Source organism: Drosophila takahashii, chromosome 2R (assembly GCF_030179915.1).
Source record: "Drosophila takahashii strain IR98-3 E-12201 chromosome 2R, DtakHiC1v2, whole genome shotgun sequence".
Classification (NCBI taxonomy): Eukaryota; Metazoa; Arthropoda; class Insecta; order Diptera; family Drosophilidae; genus Drosophila; species Drosophila takahashii.
Window position 1 is genome coordinate 26,436,042 of NC_091679.1, and position 20,654 is coordinate 26,456,695.

At 38.1% G+C, this 20,654-nt stretch overlaps 2 protein-coding genes across 19 annotated transcripts in view; one reads left to right on the forward strand and one right to left on the reverse strand.

Moving 5' to 3' along the window:
• The window catches only part of sm (heterogeneous nuclear ribonucleoprotein L), a 105,356-nt gene that overhangs the window by 80,168 nt on the left and 4,534 nt on the right, over positions 1 to 20,654 (reverse strand). The gene's annotated exons all lie outside the window — the stretch shown is intronic.
• Positions 1 to 20,654, forward strand: part of TTLL6A (Tubulin tyrosine ligase-like 6A) — a 47,495-nt gene that overhangs the window by 11,113 nt on the left and 15,728 nt on the right. Inside the window, exon 5 of one of the 2 annotated variants that reach the window (XM_070213776.1) lies at positions 3,255 to 3,389. The exons of the other annotated variant lie outside the window; for it this stretch is intronic. Coding sequence (XP_070069877.1) covers positions 3,255 to 3,374 — 120 coding nt within the window. The 3' untranslated portion in view covers positions 3,375 to 3,389. Of the gene's footprint in view, positions 1 to 3,254; positions 3,390 to 20,654 lie in introns of those variants that run through there. 2 annotated transcript variants of the gene reach the window in all.

Sequence of the window (20,654 nt, forward strand, 5' to 3'; positions counted from 1 at the left end):
CGCCGTCATGAAGATGAAGATGAAGAAATTGCCGCTGGGTTGAGTCGCAATCGCAATGAACTGCAAGTTTCAGAATCTCAGATAAAGAATCGAGGTAGTAAAAATAGCAAGAAATATAGCCAGATTCAGGCAGACAGACAGTCAGATAGTAAGAAGGAGAATGACAGTCTGGGAGACAGACAATTGAAGTATGCATTGGCATTTGCCAAACTGTCCTCGCCAGGATTGCTCAAAATGGGAAATGCAAACCAAAGTTTGCGCAGCGCAAATACCATAAATTGATCAAGACATCTTCACACCAGGAACTTAAAGTCTAAGTGAAACCCTTTATGGTTGGTTTTGATCCCAATAGTTTTTCCCACCAAGTTGGCTCGAAACTTGGAAGCCCTAATAAAATGTTTGCAATATTACAAAGTTTCTTTAAGGAATACATTAAATATTTACAAAGCATAAGGTTTCGTGGAGGTCAAGCATGAATGATTGAATAATGATAACTGAAATGTGAAATATTTATGCTAAGAAGCTGTTTCATAGTTATATCTTAGAACAGTTTTATTGTTATTGAGCTTTCAGCGTTGTAAACAAATTGACAAAGAAATCTTCATGCCTTCCTCTCATTCGGAATTAGACAAGTTGATCCATTTGCAGCATTTGCTCAGCTCATTTGCTGCTGTCCAATGTCCCAGGTATCTAATCAAGAACTTCCCCAAAACAGCCCCAGAACTGTCCATCTATCTCTCTAGCCGGCATCCATATGCTGGTGTCCTTCATTTCGGGCGACTGCGACGGCAGCTTCATCATCATCTTCGCACAGCCATTCCTGCCTTCTAGCCAAAAACAAAAAAAAAGGAAAAAGAAAAAAAGAAAGCAGTGAGATGCAGAGGAAAATGTCTGGCGACAGCAACATGAGGCGGCATTTGTTACTCGCAATTAGATGCACTGTATTCTGCCAGCAGCCGGGCGCACTCCCGGCACTTTTTTCCAATTCCCCCCGAGAAGCCCCCTTTCGGCTTTCCTTTTTTTTTTTTTGGTAGCACACAAAACGAAGGCCCGCAAATGTCGAACGAAAATTGCACATAAAATGCAATTTACAAAATGTTTTCTTCAACGTTTGCGTTGCGAAATTTAATTAAAACAGCAGCCACAACAACCACAATGAAATTAAATGCTGCAGATCAGTGAGCGACAAGAGCGAGTGCCGCCGAGATCCCCGGTCTGTTGTTTAGGCCAGGCCAAAAGTAAAAACATCAAAAGTCCAAGTCAAGTGGCCGAACATCAAAAATGATCAAGTGAAGGAAATACACAGCACAGGCGAAATGGATTTACAGAAATGCCATCGAAAATAGTGAAACAATGTGTAAGTTATAAACAGTCTTAGTCTTCCTAGCCGCACACACTGCATTTGTATCTGCGCGATATATAATTGTCTCAACGGCAATCAATCATTTTGGCAAAGACAAACCTTTTAAACTATATAATATATACCCCCGATCGCATGCTATTGGCATTGCTCATCGGCATCATCATCATCACATCACACCGAAATTCTGCGGCCGCAAACGTCAGAGATACATTCTCATGAATGACATAAGTACTCGGTAAACACATTTCTATGTTTCGTATCTGTATCTGATTTGTTTCGAAATCTCTTGGTAACAAACGGCAATTGCTGTATTCCGCTGAGTTTCGTTTCGTTTTGTTCGGTTTGGTTCAGTTTAGGTCTCTATACTCTCAATATATTCAGGCATTGGCCATTTGGCCAGATCTCTTATCTCAGTTAGAAACGCTCATTAGTCACAGCGGGTGGTGGTGGCGTTTTCTGGCTGGGGGCAGGGCCCAGCACGTGGAGCATTGAAAATTGTCATTAGTTCGGCGTTTGATTTTTCCGTGCTGCTGCTCGTTGTTTCCCTCTACCTCATTTCGCCACCCCATCCCCTTTTTAGCTGACGTATACAACGAACTATTTGAGAAAAGTAAATTGCATGTGCCTCGCTTTCTAATGATTTTCAATTAGAACCTGTGAGCAGCGGGCACTAGGCTACAGAAAGAGATTAAGGCCAATGTGGAATTGTCTGGTGTATTGCTATTAAATTGTATGATCTAAATAGGGTTTTATAAATTAGGACTCAGCCTTCTAATGAGCTTCTTATATTTTTTTGTATGTCAACAAATTATTTAAATAATTTATTATATCTAAGCAAATAAATATTTTTTTATAATAGAACTTGAAGAAAGCATGTTATCGATATTTTTCTATCATTGATCATTACAATATCTTATCTTATCTAGCCTTTTGATTTTTTCCCGAGTCCACATAAAATTGACTTAATTACAACATGGCAAAGCCCTAACCTCAAGAAACATCTTGGGCATTTTCCCGAAGACAAACTATTGACGGGCCAGACACCCACCCTGCGCAAAAAAAAAGTATAGGAAGGAAATACAACAAAATGAGCCATAAATCCATCCATCTTTTCAACAAACTCTGCCGAAGGCGGAAAGTTCTTGCTGCCGCTGTTTGTTGTTTGCTGTTGATTTGCGTTTTCGTCATTTTAATGTCAGTTCACTTGACGTGCCAGTGGATATAGCAACAAACTAGAGATACTCACACGGACAGACAGAGGGACTGATGGACCAATGGAGGGAGGGATGGATGGATGGATGGATGGATGGGCTGACTGACTTGGGCCTGAGGTCTGACCGCGTTGATCACTTATGACAACAGTCTGCTGCTGCTGAGATGCCGCTGCGTCCTCGGCCGTGTGCATGTAATTTATGTGGAAAAATCTTTCGGGCGCTTCAAACATAAAACAATTTTCATTTTCATTTCCCCCTTCGACTTCTTCAGCTTCTTGTGGTCTGCGCGCAATTTACGCGCCGCTTTTCATGTGAAAATCTTCACTAATTCGTCTGTTTGGGGTTCTCGTTTCGTCTATACTTTTTCGGTTGCTTTTTCATAATTTTTTATTTATGGAAAATGCTTTTAAATGCGCATAAAAATACATGCAAGGTAACGGGTTGAGGGGGTTGAGCGGCAGGAAAACAAATTTGTATTGAGGCAGAAATTGATTGCCAAAGAGCAGAGGAGAGCAGGCAGCGCAAATACAATTCAGGAAATGAACTGAAAATGCGGCCAACCCTTGGGGGCTGGCCGTTTAATTAAATTTAATTTAGTAAAACTAATTTAAATTGCGTAGAAACACAAAGTAAATCGTACATGCATGAGAATAAGATTAATTTATATTTCTGTTTAGCGGTCTCTGCGTCCTCTGCCAGCCAGCCACCGAACGGCAATTGAATTAAATGTAAGCAGAAATGTCAACAAATCTCAGAGATTTTCACGCAATCTCCGACTGTCATGTGGAATGATGTAGATGGACAAGAGAGCCGCCCCATCGAGTGGCAATGGTGCACAGAAAAAAATTGACAAAAGATCAAATTCATATGTTTTTTAAATCAAAGTATTCAGATCATTTTGATATAAATATAGATTATGTTTATCTTATTTTGCAATATTTGTTGAACTACATGTGGTATTTTAAAACAAAATACTTTTATGAAATGATAAAGTATCAATTTGATATGTTTGTATCATAAATTTGACATATATCATATCGACTTTTTATTGATATGAAACAACGTAGAAATGACCCTATTTCATATCGAATTTTTTCAGTGTGGTGCGGGTGGTTCGGGTGGGTAGAAATTGGGTAGACATTCCTCGCTGGGCGTGCACAATTGAAATTTTCCCCATTGTGCGACGAGGTGTTTCGATGATTCCTGCAAGAAGACTCTGCGCCATCCGACTTACGTTCGCTTTGCTCTTTTTCTCGGTTTTGTTTTTGGCCACTACGCTACGTCAATGACTAAAATATTTGCGCTATTTTTCTTACTTGACAATTGGCCGGCCGGGAAGCGCGGACAAAGCAAAACTAATCAGCACCCCGATGATGCGTAATCGAGAATACACCTCGACGGGTTGAAAAATGTTCAAACGGAAAAAGTGAAACTTATATAAGGCTCGGGCACGTGCCCGACCCACATACCACTTCGAATGGACCTAGAGAGCAAATATAATAATAATATAATTATTTTTCTATTCTTCCAGCGGAAATGCGAAATTTCGCTTTTGATCTATTTTACAGCGTGCCTGAATGAAGGGGTAGCCGTATAATATCAGTTCTAGGCCAAATGCCAAAAATCTATATTCGCTGCCGTTGGCGAAATAAGTGTCTGGCCGATTTAACACGAGCATTTATCATTTACTTAATGAGCAGTTAATAAGCTCTTCGGAAAATTCGCAATTATATGGCCCGCATCTAATTGGGGACTGAAAATAACTCAATCATTTGCCATGGGCAATTGAATGGAATTGCAAAAAAAAAACAAGAAATATGTAAGTTTTAATTTGTAATAGTAAAACCCAAAGTCTTTCTAAACTGTATTTAACAGTTTGCACCCATATCTTTGCACTTGAAAATAATTTCAAACGAATTATTATGTTTTCCTTAGCACCCCCACTTGAAGTGGCAAACCTCGCACTTTGCGCACACTTCCAAAATAATCCCCAAAATAACTTTATGTAGTGCTCGGCCAAATTTATGGACAAAGAGAGCTGAAGCAATTGCAGTGCGATAAAAATTTCATTTACCAACTTTTCCGAGCAAACAGAATGCGGAGGAGCTATGGCCATAATCATCATCAGCACCACCTGCGACGACGACTAGGCAAACAAAGCGGCATGAACTCCACTCTCCGGGAGGGCGACCACGCCCCTTAATCCCAATTTGAAAGTGGGAGTGTGGGGGCGTTGGAAAAACGGAGAGATGGAGCAATTCGCTGGCTCTATTCAAATGTTTACTTTGGCCGCGGAATCTTCATCGTCGTTGGCGGCCACTAAATTAACGAGTCGCATCGTTTGGCCAAGGAGCCACATCATTACCCATTTCCCCCTCATCCACCAAACTCATTTTGGACACGGAAAAAAAAAGGTACTTTCTTGATCAAAAAAGCTTGGGCAGAAAAAGTTTATTAGCAAAATTTAACCCGAAGTCTATACAAAGTTTAAATATTTTTCTATGTATATAAGAAAAAGAAACTATTCAGCTAGTTATAGAAGTTGTTTGTTCCATTAAGGATTATTTCCAAGGATTATTTTTTCTTAACTTTTTTGAAATCTAATACTTTAATTTAAAAAAAGTATTTTAAAAATAATAAAGTGGTTTTAATTATTCTCAAGGTAAATTTAAAAATCACATAACCCTGTAGTGTTTTTTTTAATCGAATCCTAATTTTTCTCAGTGCCTTAGGCAACCCAACGACATCGGCTACTTTAAATGTGTTAATCATCAAATAGGAAAATAAAAGCGAAACGGGAGCTGTTTGTGCACACAAAACACAGTGGCCCGGTGAATCACACTAACGTGAAAACACCACCCACTGCACCACTTTGCACCTGACCCACTACTACACATTCGCTGGGAGAAAATAAATCGAGCGGATCTAAGCAAACCGAACCGTGCTGAACTCGACAGGCATTAAATATTTGTCAGCAGTTTGCCAAAGTTTGCCCCCAGGTCTGTCTGCCTTGCTGACAGAACCCATCACAACACCCCACTGCCCCACCAATCCATCCAAAGCCACCCCAACACCCCCTGAAAACCCATCCATTCCCCTTCTCTTTTACACCTGTGAGCGTAAATTAACACATGTGGCCGGCTGAGTTGTTATTTTCACTCTGTTTTCTTTGTGTGCAACAGCGTTTTTCCAGCTTGTGTCGCTGTTATTCGTATTGTTTTTATCAATATTTAAACACATTTCACTTTATTTTTGTTGGCTTTCTTTGGCATTTTCAGTTTTACTTGTGCGCTACCATTTAAGACTTGCTACTATACATTTTTAATGAAAATTAGAGTTTATTAAAAGGAACGTAAGTTAAAGGTTAAATAAGGTAGATTTAATTTTGTCTGAATTAATTGTTATTTTTCATTCAACTGCCAAAACTGTTATTATTTAAGTTTTTGTACGTTTCGGGCGGGCAAAACTTGAATATCTAATCTGCATATTAAATACCTTTCTATTATTATTATGCTCTCCAATTGCAATACAATTATATTGGATTTCTAAGCACTCTGGTCTCCTATCTCTACAATAAACTTGATTCATTCGAATTCAGTCCAATAAATAATACATTCTAATCGACTTTCTCTGTCATCTTGCACTCGCTTAGTTCGTATATCTTTGAGATGTTTTTCCTGTAGGTGATCTGTTCTGTTTGCTATCCCCACTGCCATTGTTTTCTTAGGTGTTTGCTTTGTTTTTTTTAGCCGGGTTGCTGTGCTGTGTTGAAATGTGCTATCAGTAGCGAAATGTGCCAGGGAACAATTTAAATATTTCACGATAAAACGCGAGGGCAGAAGAGAAAAGTGGCGTTTTTTGTTGTCTCCCATTGCGTGTTTGGTGTGAACGAACTGTCGCTCATTTTGATGCGCTGTTATTCCAACAATGCAAAGTGCGCTACATAAATAAATGAAATTGAAGTATTGTATCTTTTTATCTCGTTTATATGGAGCAGGAACGCCATGGTTCGCTGGGCGTTGATATCAATAACGCGATAAATCCCCATACAATAAAACGGGGCTAAAAATATTGTACATTAAAGCCAGTTGGCCAACTGTTATTTGATTATCAACGGTTACGATTATTTCCGGCTTCCATTAACTCTCAGCTGTGGCAGCTATAAAAGACACTTTCGTCTCTGCATATATTCTTGTTTGCACTTTCTAATCTATGATTACCAATGATTGGGCCTCCAATCGCAGCGTATTAAATCTCAGCCAGGCAATCTCAGGTAGTTTGTTTTAAAGCCACATACCATAAATTACAGTCGATTCGAGTCGAGGTAGGTGATATCAGTAAACTTACCTACAAAGAGAGATAAAGAGGGAAAATAATATAATTAGTGCATTTTAAAATGTATTATTAAGCGGTTGCCATTGACAAACGACATACACATGGAATATTTATAAATCGAGAATGTTAATTACCCGTTGCACTAGTTAATCACTGAAATATTTTGATTAACAATTCATTTAAAACCATTTAGAGCGAAATATTAATGTTGATGACACAGCCCATAGGACAGACGACATTAATAACTTTATTATGTTTTTAATAAAATCGTTTTAATAATGTATTGCAGGTGATGGAGAATGAAAAAAATTCGAGACCCGCACAGAAAAGCGAATCTGAAAAAACCCCCGCATGAATTACATTTTTTTAAACCTTCGAATTGCCAAGTTTTTCTGCATTTGCAGCAATAATAATATATGTGTTTTAATCTGCAAGGAAAACAAAAACCGCGTATAAATATGTAAAAATGAGCAAACCAGAAACCCAACAACAAAAAGTGCACACGTGCTGGCGAAACTCTTCTCTCAGTGTGCGTAGATAATGTCATTGCAAAAAAGTTTATTGACTTTTCATTAGTCGATTGACAAGACTTCAAAAAGAAAATCAAATTATCCAATTGCAGGGCAATTAGTTTGTGATTTGTAGCAAACTTATTTCGAGAATAATTTTAATTAAATGATTTTAAATGGAGCAGGTATACAATTCAAATGTCTTTAACATTAAGTGTTGCACGTCAAAAGATTTATGAGGCAATGGCAAACCGCAGATGTGCAAAGCAATTAAAATGTGTAATAAATATGTTAAAAGACTTTATTTAGACTCCTAATTGGCAGCCTCATAATTATGCAAATGCAATTGGGGTTTAATTCATGAAATCGCAGCCATTTAAATGCGATAAAAATCGTTGTCTGTATATAAATCGCTTCAACGAAATGCAAACGAAATTCCAACGCTCAGGCCAGAGAATTGGGTCAATACATTTAAAGCACGAAAAAGGAAATGCAAACGTACAAAAAGATCGGGATTGTTTGGGTACATATCCATATATGTTCGAACATATACGTAGATATACATATGGTATATAAAAGAAGAAGTACAGTAAAAACAAAAAAAGTCGCTAAAAAATCGAAAAGGCATGAAAAGAAAGCCACAAGATCGTTAGAGTCTTTCGCAGCGAGGATTAAAAGAAAATTGCATTTAATGCACTGCATTTAAAATACACTTTAAATAGTTAGATTTTAATATTATAAAATAAATGAATATTTTAGTTGTACAATTAAAAATAAAATTATTTAAAACTGTATTTTTCTTTTTTCTTTGAAAGTTAAATTAATTATTAACTAAAATATATTTGTTTAAACACTTCATGTATGCGAACATTTTTTGCAGGTTCTTTGATCCTTACATTTAAATCTAAACAATTTTATTTACTCAGTTTTCAATGCAATTAAATGATCAAACAAATATTTCAATTTTAATTTCAAAACCCCAATTGAATGATCCCAAGTTCGTATTTTTTCGGATATTCCCCCCAATCGATTGGATTACACACATGCCAATTCGAGGGCCTCAATGGGTTAACTGACACCACAGTTTACATTGCATTTCTCATTCGATTTCGCAAAGCGCAGCTCCAAAAAAAAACGTGTTTACACACAAATACGAATCGGCGAAAGAGAGAAAGACACACAATTATATATAAATAAGGCCCAAGCACCGTTAGCAACACATAAAGAAATAAAAATAAATGCCAGCGAATAAAAGAACGACAGCAAAGAAAGGCCTACAAAGAATCGTTGGCATGACCAAAAAAAAAAAATAAATAAACGCGAAAAAATAAAATGGCAAGAGGCAAATTCATCGGTTTTGCAATGCAGACGAACGGTGCACATGACTGACCGATTCCCGCTCGCGTTTTCATGCGCTCTCACGCGTCCGCCGCCAAGCATTTCATTTCTTAACGTTCATTTTTAACGCTCGAGGGTTCTGAAACCGCTGGATCCGAGCTTTAAAATTGCAACGCTGCATTTAACGATGATCACAGGTTTAACGGCTAACCCTATTCTACAGCCAATCTTCTATATCTCAAAATAATATCACTTCAAAATTAGTACTATGGTATCACATAAATTAATTTTACGTTAAAAAAGTTATACTTAAATATAATTTCTACACTATTAAATAATGGATTGAGAACGATCTTCACTTTCTGCGCAGATTTTTATTCCGTCTCTTATTCTGTATAGCGATACTTTATGATACAAAATGGTTTCAAGATACTTTTTAGCAAATACATACATATATTTTCTTATCCATACAAAAAAATGGGTTATGCTTTTCATTAAACAATTTAAAGACACTTTTAAATCACTAAAATAAAATGGGACTCTTGAATGGTGTCAGAAAAGAATTTATCTAAAATCCAAGTTATAAAATTTCAACTGTATTTCAAGCGTCGCACGATTGTCACTCACACAGACAGACATTGACAGACACGCACATTTAATTATATTTTTCGCAATGTTGTTGTTAATTTAGTGGGTCAGCGAAATTATGTTGTTGTTGGCTGCGCTTTTGTTATTGTTATCGTTATTGTTGGTGTTGTGTCGTTGTTGTTGTTGTTCTGCCAGCGTTGTTTGCCTCGTAACTGTTTCGCGGCTGCGCTTTTCGACTCTCAGCGACTGAATCCGCTGCAGCTGCGCAAAACTGGATTTCAAAAGCAGCAGCCACAACAATATGGAGAACATTTGCAGTGAAGGTAAACCGGCGCATAAAAAAAGGAAAGAAAAGCAAAAAAAAAGTATACGAAATACAGACTCTAAAACTGCATTGATTCGGATTTGCTGTTGCACAAAACACGTTTTAAAAATGAAAAAAAACTGCAGCGCTGCAGTGCAAAAATTTCCATAAAAGGTGAAACATTTCGACAAAGAGAACAATTTTGGAATTGGTTTTCTTTCCACCTGTTTTGAAAATCAGAAATAAATACAAACTTTTGGATATACCAAGAATATGTTCCCTTATTTGTGAAATGTATGAATCTAATTTTCATAATGTCAAATAAAAACTTATATATTTGTAGGTTCTATTGAAAGAATTCATGATGTAATATAAAATCGGGTCTTATATAAGTGTGTATACGATATAATATTAACTGAGATACGTTCTTATATGGAATTCTGAACCCATAACATACGGTGCTCTAATTGTTTTATCTGTGCAGAGAGCGTAAGATCGGTAAGAGAGAGAAAAAGAAAAGAGAAAATGTGAGGGAGAGAGTTCAAGCACCTGCCTAAAAAAAGCGACAACTCCAAGACGACGGCTACTACACAAAACCCAACGGCAATAACAATTCCATTTATTTTTTTTATCTATGTACTTAACTGAAACATAGCGAGAAGAAGAAAAAACGCTTCTACGTTCGTCGGTGGCGTATGAGCAATTGAGTAATTACAATCGACACTGTGGGCCACGTTGGAAGAGCTACCCAAAAAAAGGCCAAAATAAAATGGAAATATCAACAAATACCAAGCGCTTTTAAAGAGATTTGAGAGCAATTAAATGCTATCATAAACATTTCTTTCTTTTTTTTCGTTTTGGAAAGAAGAGAGAGAAGAAATGTGCGGAAGAAAGCAAGCGGAGCGGGAGAACGACCGCAGTCAGAAGAAAGCAAGAAAGGCAAACATATTTCTCGTTTGTGCCTTATTTTCTTAAATTTTTTTTGCATGCATGACTTGGCGGTGGCAAGTCGATGAGTCAAAAGCAGCCGAAATAAAATTGCGCGCCAAAAGAGCCAAAAGAATTGAATGACAATACAAAAAGGGTTTTGCCGCAAAGACGTTTTTCTACGGGTTGCTGATTAATTTGGCAAGCATGCTGGGTTGGTAATTGGAACAGAAATACAGCGATAACCTAAGGATTACATTTTAAGATAGTCGAATTTTAGAAAAGCCATCTTGATTTACCATGACCAAAAATTATATTGTGAAAAACGAATTCTTAATTCGGCATTAATTTTTTTTTAATAAATAAGTTATTTTTTACCTTAACTAGTATGCAGTATAAAAAATATGTTGCGTTTTAGTTGCGCAGAGCCTATAATTATTTTGTTTTGTGCAACTATTTTATTTATTTAATGATACTTTAGTAAACATTTTCTCCACGTCTGGAAACCACCGAATACGCAAAAGTGATGTTTCCCCGAATTCGACTGGGTTCGTGTGTTGGTGCACTTGCTCAACGTAATGGCTATCGTATCTGTATCTAGGGGATACCTGTTAGCTGCTGCCCAGACGAACATGTGCATTTGCCAACTAGAACAACACGTTCACTTGTGACAAAGTGCGGCCGATTGTGGAGATCAGGGGAAATATAGAAAATGTAGACGGGGGGTCTTGGTGGATTGGGGGGAGTTGGGCGGGAAAACGATAAAGTGGAAACGTGTTTTCAGCTGCAACCGTTGTTCGTTGCTATTTATCGCAATGTATCTGACAGAAACGTGCTCTGAGAACGGCATGCCTGGCCAACTGGAATTGTATCTAATTAGTCTACCGGTCCCCGGCGACAAATGCCGTAAGATACCGCCACTAGATATACGTATGTATATATTCCATATAAAATGCCTCCATTGAGACGCCCCCATTTCGTCGGCGGTCGCGCGTTCCCCTCTATTATTTATTTCGGTTTTGTCTTTCACTTTTCCGCTGGCCAATAAAATAAATTCAAATGAGACAAGCTCTGCGGCCCCCAAGTGCATAAATATTCTTTCGCCCCAACAGCAGCAAATTGTCAGCTTGTTATTGTTATCGTTGTGGTAAATTATTAAACACAATAATTTGTTGACATTGGCGTTTTCGTGTTTATGCTTCTGAATGCTATTTTTTCGGCTTAGTCGTTATCGTTATTTATTCGCCACTGAGGATTGATTATAATCAATAAGTTTCAATTAATTTTACGTTTGTTTTTTCATTCTTTGTGAAATAAAACCACAAAGATGTATTTACAAATCTAATTGAAAGGGGGAAATCATACAAAATTGTTTAATTAAATTAAACCTGCGTAAGAGAGAGTTTGCAACCCAATTAAATGCGATTAATTTCCTTGAACTAAACTTTTAGACAAATTAGGCTACTTTCTGATTGAATTTAAATGTATCTGAAAATATAAATTCTTCTTTTTTATCTGTATCTGTTGTCGATACAGATTCTCGGCCACTGAAACTTCATTTCCTGCCCAATTGCAGTTGAAATTTCAGCTGTTCAGACTGCAATCATTAGCGCTTCTCTCTCTTTCTTCCACCTCGCTTTGTATCCATCGGATACAATTGACTAACAACTAACGGCGGCAGCAAAGCGAGCATTAAAAGACTGAAAAACAAAACCCAACCCAACCCAAAAGTGAACCAAAAGAGACAGAGGGCCAGAGAGCAGGCCACACGTCACTTGACGTTCAAGTTCAATAACCTGGCCAACACACAGTTATGCCCACTCACACCACGACAATTACCAAATAATGTGGTACCACATTCACATGCACATGAACCAAAAACGCCGGCAGTAGCAGCTCACACAAACAAAAATACAAAAAAATGAAATAAAAACTGAAACTGAGTAAAGAAATACCGAAAAATACAAGGGAAAAGTAATGAAATTGAAACAAAATATGCGTCGACGCTTGCTTACATAACAGCAAATAATGTTTAAGCAGCGGTAAAGTAAAGTAAAATAAAGCAAAGCAAACCAAACCGAAAAAGCGAGAAACCGGGAAGAAGTAAGCACAAATAATGACAAACAATAACAACAACCACAACAGAAAAATCGTTTCCAAAAAAGAGCAAAACGAATTACACTCAAAAAGGGGCAAAGCCAAAGCCCCAAAAAAATAAAAATAAAACAAAGCCCAAAGTGTACTTCGATTGAGGAGAGCACAGATACAGATATAAAGATTAGGGTGGGTCGATTTGGGACCCCAAAAATCGTATAGGGGGAACGTAATCTTTAAAGGATTCTAAGCCATATTGGCGAACATACTTATGGTCTAAAATGATGTTTGACCCCCCCCAAACGCGAATGAAAAATACTGTTTTTTTGAGAAAAATATCATAGTAGTCAGCACATTTATAGTACTGAATATCAATTTCAAATTTTTATTTTAAATTTAATAATACATCTGAGCTGACTACTATGATATTTTCCTCAAAAAAAGCTGTATTTTTCATTCGCGTTTGGGGGGGGTCAAACATCATTTTAGACCATAAGTATGTTCGACAATATGGCTTAGAATCCTTTAAAGATTACGTTCCCCCTATACGATTCATCACTTTTTTCGGCCCCATACAAATCGACCCGCCCTAATAAAGATACAGATACAGCTGGTCCGCCTGCATATAAAGATACATATCCAGCTACTCACTGTTGTTGTTATTATTTTCTTTCCTCCACTTTGGTGTGCCTTTAAAAGTTGTGAAATGTTTGGGTGTAAATGGATTTCGTAGTGATTGTAGGGCCAGAAAATGAAAGGGAGCTGGTTAAATAGATGCTAAGCACCAGCAAATGGCTTAATAACAATTTGTATGACGTGCACATATTTGAATCAATTAGTCAGGTCGTTAAATGCAAGCCAAGTGCAAAAAGTATCTGAGAGACTCGCCAGTTGATCGTGTGCATGAAAAACGCACTAAACGAATTGAGGCAGATATGTGTAAGAATGCACACAAAATTAATATCACTGACTTCATGGTGCATTCAAAGTTTTTCGAAAAATATTCAATTATATTTCTGATTAAACTCTTACTTCAAATATAAAACCATAAGTCCTTGTCCTATATTTGACTCTATATTTTTTAGCAAAGTCCAAAGAATATTTTTCATGATTTTACCAACATCTATCATAAGTTGCCCCTGCTTAAAAGTGGATAAAAACTTTAAACAGCTCTCGTGAGCTGGGAAAATGTAAAATTTTCAACAAATTTTCTTTTAACAACGCTTTTTGGTTAACTTTACCCCATGGGTATTCTATATAAAAAGTTTATATAACAGATCTAAGCAACTGATGGTAACTCGATTTTAGTACCAACTTTGGTGCTTCATCAATTTAGAATGCATCCAAAACTTAAGGTAAAGCCTTGTCAGTTGAAAGTTATAAACAATTATCCAGCACACAAGTTGCACTTGGAGTGCATGTAACTGAAATTCCATTAGTCAGCGTTTATAATCAAAAGCGAAGACCCGAAAACTCCAGAACAACAAAATGCGGTGGCAAAAATCAAATTGCCAAGCACACACATTTTTGCAGTCCGCATGGCTAACGGTTCTTTGTTACTCATATACGATATATACTTTAACGCAACTCTCCTTAACCAAAAGCTCATAATGCGCCCAGGGGAAAAGTTTTCCTCGTTGATAATGGCGCCTTTTGTTTACTTGCATCACGGTATTTCACTCACGAATTTCATTTCGACATAGGCGAACAGCAAAAAAAACAACGAAAAGAAAAACAGAAAAATTACGGGCAAAAAGATATTAGAATTCTTCTGGAAAATAAAACAAAACAAAAAAAGGGAGCAACCGAGAACGTGGCACGCAATAATCATAATGGCAATAATACAGCAGAAAGAACATGGCAAAATGTTGTAATGACTCAAAGTGAAAATAAACTGGCCCAAAGATGGCAAAAGCGAAGAACTCAGACGCCGGCGGGTGGGAGGCTGGAAAAGGGGGAGGCGGCCAGGGAAGAGGGGCGTGGCAGGCAGAGTGCGATGAGCAAAAGCGGCACGGGCAAATGAAAACTAATTGTAGCGTAGCGAATTAGGCAAGACCCACAGTTGGGGGAAAAGGAATTCGGAGAACTACAGCGGCGACGAAGGCGACGAAAAAAAAGTACATTTCTATGCAAGTCACGGCGTTACCTTCTCATCCCCAACAAACCTAACACCACCACCACCCCTCCCACACACGCACACATTAATACACGGAAAAATGTATATCTTCTTAACTTTTAGGATAAACAAAATTTCCAAGCTAACATAACATATTTCTCTAGACCCTGAAAGATTACAATAATAAAATCTGAAAAAAAAACAAAAAATGTTTAATAGATACTTAACGACCTTATAATTCCCAAGTGGTAAAAGATGCATAACCTTCTTTTTTTCTTCATTCGTCAACAAACTAAAGTTTCTAATGATTGGTAAGTTATTCTATTTTTAAATGTTCCATGCTAACGGATTAAAACTTTAACTTTTAGCGTTTTTTTATAACTATTTCGAAATATACACTTTAAACTATTCCTCAAAAAACAATCAAAATTTATTGCTGTGTACCAGACGCAAGTTTCCAAAGTGCTGCATTACATGGGTCTCTGTTTGGGTTTGGGTTCAAATAGATAGTGACAGCGTGTGCGTGGCATATTCAAAAAGCAGCAGCGAGGAAGGTAATAGGCTAAAGAAGAAGAGCGGCGGAATCGAGAACCGTTAGCAGCCGCTCGTAATTGGCATTTAAAAGTATGTCGCATGTCAGCGACAAAAGCAGGCGATGATCCATTGATTATTCGGGTGATGGAAAGTGTAAATAAAGGGTCCCGAAATAAAATTAAATTGAAAAGCACCTTAACTAGATACGCAAGTGCGACTATGAATAAATAAACATGTCAGCATGCAGCTGACAGAAGTCTCAAGAAGGGTGGCTGATTTTAAAAGTTTACAGGGGTGGATGTGTTAAAAAAAATATGTTGATTGCAATACATATTTGCAAACTATAAATAAATTCAAATTATCACCTATCTAACACTTTATTATAATATTTATTTTTGTAATTATTATTTTCACATACTTTCTAATCTTATTTCAAGAACTTAATATCTTTTTAAAGCAATTCTTGTTTCAAGTTTTTCCCTTAAAACATTGCTAGATGACCTCGTTCAACTGTGCTCCATTTCCACAAAAAAAGAACCAAAATCCGCTCTGGTGCATCTTCTACTTCTGCCCAATTTCATATCTTCCAGATACAGTTGCAGAATCTGATTCTGATTCCCCCAAAGACAATGTGTACACTGTACATATATATATAGTTGTCCACATAAGATGGCAAATGACAATGCGCCATATATCAAATTATATATAAACGTGTACTTAAAAAACTACACTTCCGACCTTCGGGAGAGACCCAGCATGACATCCGGCAAATACACGACGGCCCCCCGCTTCCCCCTTCACCGTACATTTGCCAGGCAATGTAAGTAAATGACAAAAAGAGAAAAGAATGAAACATAAAGAAAGCAGCGGTAATAGCAGCAGGGGAACAAAATGTATCTTTTGGCCACGGGGAGAAAAACGGAGGAGAAACATAACAGCGCGTCGAAATTGAACTTTTTGCTCGAACTTGTCGCAAAGAAATACTTGCTCCTCTGTTCCAACACGATTCATAATTTGTTGTAATTGGAGTTTAAGTCGACAACCTCATCCATCCAAACAAAAAAAAAAGAAATAAAGAAATAACGAAAACAAACTTGACAAATTATTTTTAGAATCACTTTGCTGCTGTCTTAGATTATGTATTTTTAATGCCATGAAATCGCCTTATTACGCTCGAAAGGAAATCCAAGAAATATAATGACAAGGTGTTAATTTGAAACGCTACTAACAGGCCATTATTACCATCGCCCGCATCGTCATCATGTCATCATGGTTGATGTCTTGTTTTTGGGGGCGATTGTTGATGGCAATTCATCGAATGGTTGTGGGAAATGTCAAAAATGAAGCTTAAGACTGTGAATATATAGGCCAATTAATATTCATAGGAAATTCCTTTTCTATAAATATGGAAATTGGGAATTAGTAAGAATAAATATTTTGAAACCAAAAAAATTATACAAAATGAAATTATTTTAGTTGTTTAAAATGTATTGTAAGGTTTATTTACTTATATTTTTTTTAATATCTAATTTTTTTAACTTTTCTTCCGAAAAATTTCTACATATTTGTTATCTCTTTAGAATTCATAAACTCTTATCGAGTTGTTTTCTAGTTCTAGACAAGACTTTCCATTCGAATTTGAATTTATGATAGCTTTGACCGAAATATGAACATCGAAAATTATTATTCACGATGTACACACAACTGTGCGTCTAATTTAGTATTCGAATCAGAGAAGGAATTTCATTTCCTACGACCAAAAATTGGGTAGCGGAGAAAATCAAATGACCATCGATACGCAAGAACAATTGATTGCAGCAGTTGGCCATTGCTAATAGTAGCTTCGAGTTTTGGCCACGCTGCACAATGATGATGATGGTCTCTGAAGCTCCGTTCTTATGTCCATCAAAAGATAAATTGCTTGAATTTGACGGATTTCACCAACAGATTTTGAGGGAAAATGCGAAAGCTGCCGAGCTTTGCCTAAGACAAGAGAGCTTAGTTAGGCATCCCTACTCTTCTGTCAGTGAGCCAATTAGCTAGTCAGAGCTATGCATTTTTCCTGTAAAAGGATCAAGAGACGATGCATCCTTTACCAAGGACATTCGGTACTCCACCTTAAAGTCCCTGGCAAACAGCAATTTCAATTAGTTCAATTACACAACTGCAACAGGAGACCAAGTCGAGGGTGTAATACACCCCAGTCAGCAGGCGGTGGAGGCAAACAACCCTTTCCTTTGATGCCGCCACCCCTGCGGTACATCGATGGCAACTTTTTGCAATTAAAACTTGAAACGTGAAAGACAATAAAAATCAATTATCTTTAATAAAAGGCCAGCGAACCAGCGGCGGCGGGAGCAGCTGGTCAGTAAAAGGTAAAATGTTCGCCGAAAAAGTATTCGCTGAAAAGCGAATAACCAAAATTGAAGATGAATAGCAACCCCGAATTTCCATTGCATTTAATTAGGAACTTGATTCCGGGAAAGGGGTATGTGGAAATGCACTTTGACCGTTGCATCCGTTCCATTAGACTTGCCCCTTTTTTTGGGCAGGTTAAAAATCTTGTCCAGGGGTTTGGGTTTTCATTTTGGGGTTGCATGCGGGTTTTTGGCCTCGAGACACGCACCACCAAAAATGGTTTCAAATCTTTTTTTCCCATTTTTTTCTGAATACATCATTGGCAACTGGAGTGGAGTGGAGTGGAGTTGAGCAGAGTGGCTGCCAAGGATGCATCGTCCGCTGGTCAGACTGCAGTCTGCCTGCCTGCTCTATTTATAACTGTCTGGATGGATAGATGGATGGCTGGGAGGATGGGATGGACGTGGACGTGGATGTGGATGTAGATGGGATGCCGGTCTGGCTGGGCGGGGTCTGGATGCAGAATTTATTTGCCATGACCATGTCGGAGAGCGTGTGGATGTGGATGCTCGTTGCTGCAGCATGCGTCACGCAGCCAGACGCATCGGCGGCTGTGAAAGTCGCGTTTTTGGTGACGATGTCGCAGCCAAACGCATTGCCCGCTGACCCTTCTGATCTGACAACAAAAAAAAAGGAAAGGGAAACGTGCGTCTGGGGCGAAAAGTGCAAATGACAGACGTGCAGCATGCTGATGCTGATGATTTTATCAGATGTCAGACGAAATTTGGTGGCTTGCATATTTGATTTGCAGAGTTCCAAAAGCGCATCCCATCAGAAAATTGAATATTCCTGAACTATACTTTTTCTTTCCATTTGATTACCAAATATTTTGTAAAATTCAATTTTATTTTTGAAAATATCCAAGCTGCAATAATATTTGACTTATAGTATTCTGCCCAATATAAACAAAAGCTCATTTTCACTATGTAAAATACAGCTAAAACACGATGGAAAGTAAATAAGTAAATACAGCTTGAAACAGAATTGAATCATGTTATATGATAATTAATTACTCCATTATACTTTTCATATATCTAATATTCCTATATATTTTTCTAAAGTTTCGGGGTATTTATTCATTTTAATGAGATCTTTAAGCTTGCCTTGCCTCTGAGGATTGAATTGCTTTACAGATACTTGTGTTAGCATTGTATTAGATTTCCCTTTCGCTGCTTATGGGCTTACCCCGTCATTAGTGGGTCAAAAGAGCTCCACCCTCCTGATGGCTGACACATTGCCTCGTCGTCCCCCACTCACAGTTCAGTTCACCCTGCTTTGGCGAAAGGGCAAGAACTAAATCGTTTAACCTGCCACACGACGAGTGGGCCAAAGTTCTTTGGCTTTGGCTCGTTCATGGGATTTAGCGCATCCGCCTACGAGTGCACTTAATCACTTGGAAGAGCAACCAACTGCTGCTCCTCCGCCTTTTGGGCACGTACGCAGATGGGATGGGATGGTATGGGATGGGTCCACAGGTAACCAGCGAGACCGTAAACGATGCCAAGTGGCAAGCGACAAACGACTCCATCCAGTCCGGCGGATTTTACGGAAAAGGAAAAGGACAGGCGACGAGCGCAACTCTTCAAATGCCGAGAAGATGCTGCTTCATGTGCTAATTGCGCTGTCAAGTCAAGTGTGTGCGACGAGCAGCAGCGGCAGCAGCAACATCAGGACTAGCAACAGCAAATAGCAACATCAACAGACCAACAGCCGACGGAAGCAACAGCTCAAAGGCCACCCACAAACAGATGTACGTATATCTATATAAATATATTTAATATATGTATATATCCCGATGAGGAGGCCATTAGGCGTTGTTTGAGCGCAGGCTAAGAGAAAAATTGTTGCATACTTTGCGCGGCCGCAAGAAGAGCGTTTTTCACATGGCTTTTCGCTCTCCATGCCGGAGAGGCAATGGCATTTTCTCATTATCCGCCGGCAAAATACAACAAGAATTTTCCAACCAGCAAAAACGCCCGCCGAAATTAAGTAATATCCCTGTGCCTCTGCTAGGGACGCCCTGCCGAATCAATAAACCATCGAACACACAGCACAGCCTGTTTATCATGTTCTCCGGCCTTTATTGACTGCTGCCTTCGCATGGAGGAGCCAGAGCCAGAGCCAACATTTTTATCGAAACGAGCGCCGATAAGCGCCGGCAAGTCGCCAGCAGACAAACGAGAATTTCCCAGCAACTGCCACTGGGCGAAATCGATTTTTCCAGCCCTCGCCGAAAAACAAACACAACAAGAGCAGCAACAATTGCTGTTGCTGTTGCTGATGTTGCTGCTGCTGTTGATGTTGCTGCTGTTGATGTTGCAATTGCTGATGCTGATGCTGCAGGCGGCGTGGGTGAGAACACAAGTTCGGGCCGTGGAAAACTACTATGGTTGCCCACGGCCGGAGAAAGCTGCAAGCTAATTGCAATGCAAACATCCACATGGTAGTAAACACCAAAAATTACACTTCATTATTGTATTAATTTAAATTATTTCTTCCCAACGAATTGATCAAGAGAAAATTTTTAAATTTAATTCACTAGCTTTTAACTTTATAAATTTAATAGCATTTTAGGGAAATCCCATTTAAATTGCTGAGTAGGTACGTAGAAAAAATATTTTAAATCATAAAAGTTAGGTTCCTCGTTATTAAGCATTAATGAAAGCGAAAAAAACTTTTACAGAAAACGTGAGCAGAATATAAACATTTGATTTTCCCCGTATCCGAATGGTATTTTTTTCCAGGAAGTAAATAAAACAAAAACCTTTTGTTCTTGGAAATAAAACAATCTCGGACGTCTATTAAAAAAGGTATCTATGCCTTGATTTTGTGTTCGATTTCCAGCAATATTGAATAGTAAAAAACTAATTTAGCTCTGTGCTCTATTCCCGATAAAACTGTACGATATCGTAGA